This window comes from Diabrotica virgifera, chromosome 3 (genome assembly GCF_917563875.1).
Source record: "Diabrotica virgifera virgifera chromosome 3, PGI_DIABVI_V3a".
NCBI lineage: Eukaryota > Metazoa > Arthropoda > Insecta > Coleoptera > Chrysomelidae > Diabrotica > Diabrotica virgifera.
In genome coordinates, this window is record NC_065445.1 from 161,734,684 (window position 1) to 161,742,635 (window position 7,952).

At 35.9% G+C, this 7,952-nt stretch overlaps 1 protein-coding gene across 1 annotated transcript; it reads right to left on the minus strand.

Moving 5' to 3' along the window:
- Window positions 1-649: 649 nt before the first annotated feature.
- On the minus strand, window positions 650-1,766 carry LOC126882613 (uncharacterized). The gene has a single exon (XM_050647586.1). The coding sequence runs from the start codon at window positions 1,764-1,766 to the stop codon at window positions 729-731; it is 1,038 nt and encodes a 345-aa protein (XP_050503543.1). The 3' UTR covers window positions 650-728.
- Between the last annotated feature and the right edge of the window lie 6,186 nt (window positions 1,767-7,952).

Consider the following 7,952-nt stretch of genomic DNA (forward strand, 5'->3'; position numbering starts at 1 on the left):
AGTGGGTTTGTTCCATTAAACTCCTGTACCGCACGTGCCATTTCGCTTACTAGGTTATCACGTAACTCGTTGTTTTCCTGCTCTGTATTGTCAGGTTGAGTTTCTTGTATGGCAAGCTCAGGAATCTGCTCGTGAACTTCAACAGGGACTTGATCTTCAATTACAACATCGTTCTGAATCTCCCGTTCGACTTCGCTTCTGATGGTATTGCGTCTAGCCTCTGGGATAAGGTTGTTTCTTATAATTACCCGGTATTGGTCTGATACTCGTTGCTCCGATTATTCGTCGCTTATTATTATTATTATAATTCCGATTATTGTTATTATTTCCCCTATTATTATTGTATCGACTATTAAAACCCCCACGTTCATTATTATTACTATTTGATTTATTATTATTTTGACTTCTGTTATAATTATTATTATTATTAAAATTACTTTCATTAAAGTTTTGTGAGTTATTATTATAATTACTTCTTTGCCTGAAGTTTTGCAAAGCTCTCTCTTTTTCTATTAAAAAATTACACAGCATGTTAAAATCTGTAAAATTAAAATTTAGTCAAATATTTTCAATTTGCTCTTCAAAATGAACTATTATATGGTTAATCAACTCTTTCTCTGTTAATTTGCCATCTAAATATTGGGCATCACTATATAGTCGCATAGCATATAAATGCATACTTGTTCGCGAGTTAGAGTTGTATTTTCCTCCGAACAATTCAGATCTTACTACCTGTTGTCGCGATAGTCCCAGAAAAATTCTAAAAATTTTGTTTTGAACTGTTCAAAGTTTTCTAATTCATTTTCTACATTTGTATACCAAATTAATGCTTCTCCTCTTAATTGGTTTCTTATAACTTCCCTAAATTCATCAAAATTATTATATTGTAAAGATTTGGTCATGAGGATCCTTATGAATGGTACAGGATGTGGTGATTTATAATCTCCATTTAAATATATCCTGTTATCTGAGGTTTCAATTGTATGTATTATAGTTCCTTTAGTTGTATTTCTTATCTTCCTCTCCATCTTCTCTATTTCTTGTTTTACTTCTTTTATTTCAATCTTCCATTTATTTTCCAATTGATCCTCCTTTTCTTTAGATGTTTTTTGTTCTTTCTTTATTTCACTTATATTCTCATCTACCATCATAAATCTCTTGTTCGTCCATTCTGCTTCCTTTTCCATATCTTCCTCTACCATATTAATTCTTTCTTTATGCTGTTGTATTTGAATTATTATTTCTTGATTTTCAGAAGTTAATTTTGTTTCTAATGTTTCATGTTTATTCATCATTTCTTCATATAACATTTTTACTTCTCCAATACTCTTGCTTACCCTTTGTTCAATTTGTTCTTCTAGTCTCTTAGATGTCTCTTCAAGTTTATATTCCATCTTCTCTAATGTTTCTTCTAATTTCTCCCCTAATCTTTGTTCTAATAATTTATTATTTCTTTCTGATTTTTTACTATTTTCTTCTAATTTATGCTCTACTGATTTATTATTCTCTTCTGCTTTCTGACTATTTTCTTCTAATTTTTGTTCTAATGATTTACTATTTCCTTCTGCTTTTTGACTAGTCTCGTCTAGTTTTATTCTCATTTTCTTGTTGTTTTCATCCAAGTGAATTAATTTTGTTTCTATTTTATTATTATTTTCTTCCATTTTTGTTAGTCTTAATTCCATAAATTTTTCAAGGTCAGATTTCTCTTCCTTCTGTTCCTCTCCCTGTGTCGTCTTCGAAACAGATCTACGTCCATCTGCCATTTTGTATGTTTTATATCAAACTCTAACTTTTATTTTTAATCTGACAATTTTGCCCTTTATCAATTTATTCGTGCCACAACGTTGGGATAGCCAATTATTATATATTTCTGATAATAATTGACCTTTAAATAACAATAATAATTGTTATTTAATTTTTAATTTATTATTTATTTTAATTTTAATGATTATCTTAAATGATTTTAATAAATTTTTTTGAATGATTTAATTAATTCCACAACCCTATTTATTTTATATTTTATTTAAAATTGATTTATTTTATTAAACATTTTATTTTATAATTGAATTTTATTTTTATTGATTTATTGATTTTTATTGAATCTATTGGGCGCCATCTATTAAGAAACTATTGTACCTACCAACTCAGCTCAGTTGAATACTTACACATAACAGGAAACTCTTATCTCTTTGGGGTCGTGAGACATGAAACTGTTGTAAGATGGACAAATTGTGCTAATAGATTGGAATTCATAAACAAAATGGAGAGACAACACAATTCTGATGAAAAACTTTTACAAATATATTGAAATAAAAGAAACAAGCTGAATGCAACATCAAATAAGGTAAATACAGAAATTATCATTAAAATTTTAATACTAGAATATCATTATACCGCATATCCTGGCTTATATCTATAGTTATAAGAAAACAAATGAAAGGTCATTGACTTTTGTGGTTATGATCAAAAATAAACCAAATTATGCAAGTATGGATATTTCTCTCTAAATTATTGTCTTGCCAAAGCAATAAATAGTATTAAATTTTCAAAATTTTTATCTTGATCATGCATGTTTTAATATTCAATATTTTTATTGAACATGATATCATGGAAAATAGTTTTTTGTACAAAATAATAACGTCACCTGACAATTATAGTCCACCGAAGCCGAATTCTTTCTTGAAACACATCCAAATGCTGGTTTTCCATTGAGCTTCAGGTTCTCCCCAAGTCCATGCAGGTTACAATACCATTTTAGTGACTTAATTAAAGTCCCTTCTGCTTCAAAACACTTTTCATACGAAGATTAAACATTAAAGTTTATTTTGTGATCAGTTTTTCGACTGCATTTTCCGAATTTTTTATTTTTAAACCAAATCTTTTGGGAATAGCTTTAAAAAGCGTCTCTTCCCTTTGAATCCCTAGAACCTTCTCCTTGAATTCAATTTTTTAAGCTTGGCGTCCTTTTTACAGCCAATCATATTTAAACAAATTAATAATTCATGCTTTGGAAATTTAAATGAGCCAATGAAATAATTTTGCAAATTATGACATTTAATCAAAATGGTATTTTTTTGTCTAAAATTTGGAAATATATGCCTAAATGGTGATCTTATTCTCTTATTTGAGTAAAATTGAATTAAAGAATTAAATTCATTGAACTTTATAGATTCTTTTCATATATTTTGCATATTTGAGGATACTCCCAATAAATTGTTATAGCCACTTTATGCGAACACTGTCCGTACACTTTCTATACCTTTTACCACTACCTCTACAAATTTAAGTCCAAATATCTTCACTATTAATACTGTAACAAAAGAGAAATCTTGGACGACCGCCGTATAACAGTAAACACCTCGAGAATGACGTCATCGAATGATCTAGGCCTCGGCGGAAAGGAGGAGGAACTTCTCGAACATACGACCCGTAGGCGGAACACGCTGATAGCTAGAGATGGGCGTCGATTGTTCCAGAATAACAACTGGGTATAAATACGGGCATATTTGTAAATACAGTTTAGTCTTAAGCCAAAGTTTGTAAAGTAAACTTGTATAAATAAATAATAAAGTCGTAAATAAATACGAACCGCTAGTTTTATTGTAATTATAAGTAATTACAATAGTCGCGTTACAGTTGGTGTCAGGTGTGGGGTTAACTTAGTGCGATATAAATAAGTGAATTACAGAGAGACTTTAAAAGACTTTTGAACTTTATTCGTCGGGAATAACCGGAGTGCGTTAATTGTTCGGTATTCGGAAAGACTTTAAAAGACTTTTGGACTTTATTCGTCGGGAATAGTTAAAGTGCGTTGATTGTTCGGTATTCGGAAAGACTGTTAAAAGACATTTTGGAAAGTACGTGTGTGCCGACCAAAGATGTTGCTACAAGAACTTACAGTAAAACAGCTCCGTGAACAGCTAGAGGAACGGGATCTGGACAGCAGTGGGCTCAAGATAGTCCTACAAGCACGACTCGAGGATGTCCTCACGAAGAACGGAGAAGACCCAAAGACGTTCCACTTCCAGTCAGCAGGACAAGTAATCTTATCGAAATTAAAAACTGTTTCTGAAACGATCGATGAAACTTCTAGAAGAAGCAACGAGAAACTTGAAGAAGTTAGTAGACAGAACAACGAGAAATTTGAAAGTGTTTCTCAAAAGATCGGTGAAACTTCTAGAAAAAGCGACGAGAAATTTGAAAGTGTTTCTCAAGTAATTAAAGACGTTTGTAGACAGAATGACGAGAAATTTGAAGAAGTTTCTAGAACATTCGATAAGATGCAGAAAAGTGTAGAGACCGTAGAAGAAAAGATCAAACAACTAGAGAGCATGATAACCGATACAAAAGTACAACCATCAGTTAATGCAGCAGCGTTAGATCCTGTAGTGAAAGATGAACTACCGGGAGACGAAACGTCGCATAATATGAGATTCAAATTACCACCATTCGATGGAAAGTCCTCTTGGTCCATATATCTTAGACAATTTGAAGCTATTGCGACCGCCAATCATTGGACCGAACAGGAAAAGGCTGTTTCCTTGACTGCTGCTTTGCGAGGTGATGCTGCAGATATATTAAGATCAATTCCTAAGGGTCAAGAAAATTGTTACCAGTCCTTGTTCACTCGTCTAGAAAAACGCTATGGAGATGCCCATCTACAACAAGTATACAAAGCACAACTGCGAAGTAGAAGTCAACGAGCAAGTGAGAATCTGCAAGAATTTGAAGCAGATGTGGCTCGTGTGGTGCGGTTGGCTTATCCAGAGGTGCCAGATAGTATTTTAGAAGAAATTGCGGTAGATACCTTCGTCAATGGGCTGAAAGATAGTGAACTACAGAAAGCTTTACGACTAGCAAGACCGAAAGTTTTAGATGAAGCACTTGCTATTGCCTTGGAACACGAAGCAGCTAGCCAAGCTTCACGAAACAATCGAGTAATAACCGTGGAAAAAGGCGATAAGAGAAAAGATGAACGTTTGGTGGAAATGGTACGGAGGGTGATTCGTGACACGATGCCGAAGAGACGCATGAAGAGGGCTGGAAGAGTTGGTTCAAATACAGATGCTTCCTCGATACGGCCATGCAGTGAAAGTTGTAATCACCGGCTTAAAGTAGATGAACAGCTTTGCCCTGTGAGACGAACTACCGTCGTTAATGAGCAATGGCAGCCACAACAGTTACAAGAAGCCCAAGAAGACGATCCATGTATAAAAAGAGTATTGGATTGGATGCGTCGAGGTGAGAGACCTAGTTGGCAAAACATTAGTGTATGTAGTCCGGAAGTCAAGGCCTACTGGAGCCAATGGAATTGCCTGATACTAAAAGATGATCTTCTGTATAGAACCTTTGAGAACGATGATGGTACAGAATCTAAGCTTCAGTTGATTGTACCTAAAAGTAAAGTGTCAGAAGTATTGCGTCAGTTGCATGACGGTACATCAGGTGGACACTTTGGTATTACGAAGACTCTGCAAAAGGTTCGAGAACGGTTCTATTGGGTGAACTGTAAAGATGATGTAAGAAGATGGTGCCAGAAATGTGAACTGTGTGCATCCGGTAATGGCCCAGTTGGTAAAAAGAGAGCACCCATGAGACAGTACAATGTTGGCAGTCCTATGGAGAGAGTAGCAATCGACATTGCAGGTCCATTTCCAGAAACTGATGCTGGAAATAAATACATCCTGGTAGCCATGGATTATTTTACGAAATGGACCGAGGCCTATGCATTACCAAATCAAGAAGCTGCTACCGTTGCAGAGGTACTTGTTAAAGAATTCTTCAGCCGATTTGGTGTTCCCTTGGAGATCCACTCCGACCAAGGGCGAAACTTTGAGTCAGCTCTTTTCCAAAACGTTTGTAAATTGATTGGTGTCAATAAGACCAGAACAACACCCCTGCATCCTCAATCAGATGGGATGGTCGAGAGGATGAACCGAACGATGGGTAAACACTTGTCCAAAGTTGTATCTGAAAATCAGCGAGATTGGGACCAACACATTCATTTATTCCTGATGGCCTACCGCTCGGCCGTAAATGAAACTACAGGTCAAACACCAACCTGCCTGATGTTGGGTCGTGAAGTTCGTTTGCCCTGCGACCTAGAGTTTGGTTGCGGACCTTCCGAGGAACATGTTGCAGGTGAAGAATACGTCGACCCTCTGAAGTTACGAATGAACAACATTCATGAACTTGCCCGACAACACATCCAGATAGCCAGTGACAGAATGAAAGATCAATATGATTCTCGATGCAAGATTGAAAGCTTCGAAATAGGTGATCTTGTCTGGCTTTATAATCCACAACGTCGTCGCGGCTTGTGTCCTAAACTACAAAGACAATGGGAAGGTCCGTATGAAGTTAAGAAGAAAATAAATGACGTAATATACAGAATTAAGAAGTTGTCAAACGGTAAACCAAAAGTTATTCACATAAATCTTCTCGCACCATATGCTGGCTCAAATGAAACAGAGGAAGCCCGAGTCCTCCAACAGGAGATGAAAGATGCACCACAGCCAAGTTTTAAGGAATTTATGTCAAATTACGCAGAAAGAAAGAGTGCTAGATTCGGCGTGACCACAGAAGTTCAGCAAGATCTGTTTGGTGTTCCAGAAAACGTCTCTCTAGCCCACTGTGTTGCCCAAGACCTCGAGATGACTAAAGGAATCTCGTCCGTATTCAATAGAAAGTTCGGCCGCCTGGACGAGTTAAGGAATCAACAACCTAAAATTGGAAGAGTATTGCGATTGGAAGATGGTCCTCGATCTTTGCTGTATATAGTGACCAGGAAGTCTTATACGGACACGCCAAGCTACGAGAACATATGGCGTGCTCTAACTAATTTGAAGAAAATCGTGTGTAATTATGACATCAAAGATTTGGCTATACCAAAAATAGGCCATGCAGTAGAAAGTCTGGATTGGAAGATTGTGAGAAGCATGCTTGAAGTGATCTTCAGAGAAACTGGCGTACGAATTACTGTGTGTTGCATGAACCCGAAGATGTCATACCCTTCAAAGACAGTAGACTGCTATTTCTTCTTGAAGGGTGTATGCAGAGCTGGAGAGTCGTGTAGATTCCGCCATCCTGGGCCTTCATCTAGAGTTGCTGATCGGGACGCTCAGAGCTTAAGAGGGGAGCAGTGTAACAAAAGAGAAATCTTGGACGACCGCCGTATAACAGTAAACACCTCGAGAATGACGTCATCGAATGATCTAGGCCTCGGCGGAAAGGAGGAGGAACTTCTCGAACATACGACCCGTAGGCGGAACACGCTGATAGCTAGAGATGGGCGTCGATTGTTCCAGAATAACAACTGGGTATAAATACGGGCATATTTGTAAATACAGTTTAGTCTTAAGCCAAAGTTTGTAAAGTAAACTTGTATAAATAAATAATAAAGTCGTAAATAAATACGAACCGCTAGTTTTATTGTAATTATAAGTAATTACAATAGTCGCGTTACAATACATATAAAGTACTGAAATAACTTTCAAATTATTCAGAAATAAATTACCAATTGACAGTGCATTAGCCATATCTCAGAAAATCATTTTTCTTCGTTAAAATTGATATCGAATTCTGACATTTCCCAAATCTACAACTTTAATGAACTATTTTCAACATTTTGGTCAAATTCACATTAATAGAATCTAAAATTGGTCTAACCATTATTCTAAATTTTTAGATTGGAGCCTCTTCTAAGATACTTTCATAAATTTATAAACTTAACCAAATCATGGAGAACGTATCACATCAACGAACCTTCTCTCCAAGTGATCTTTAAAAAATGTAACTTTTTTATGATTATTAAACAGAAAAGTAGGGGTTATATGACGGAGATCGGGTGGAGGAGGAGGAACACCTGTGTCTAATTTGCATACAGCTGTTTACCCTAATGACTGCGATCGGGTGGAGGAGGAGGAACACCTGTGCCTAATTTGCATACA

Bases quoted from the DNA above. Each gene is read 5' to 3' on its own strand.
- LOC126882613 (XM_050647586.1), bottom strand. From the start codon at position 1,766: ATGGCAGATGGACGTAGATCTGTTTCGAAGACGACACAGGGAGAGGAA.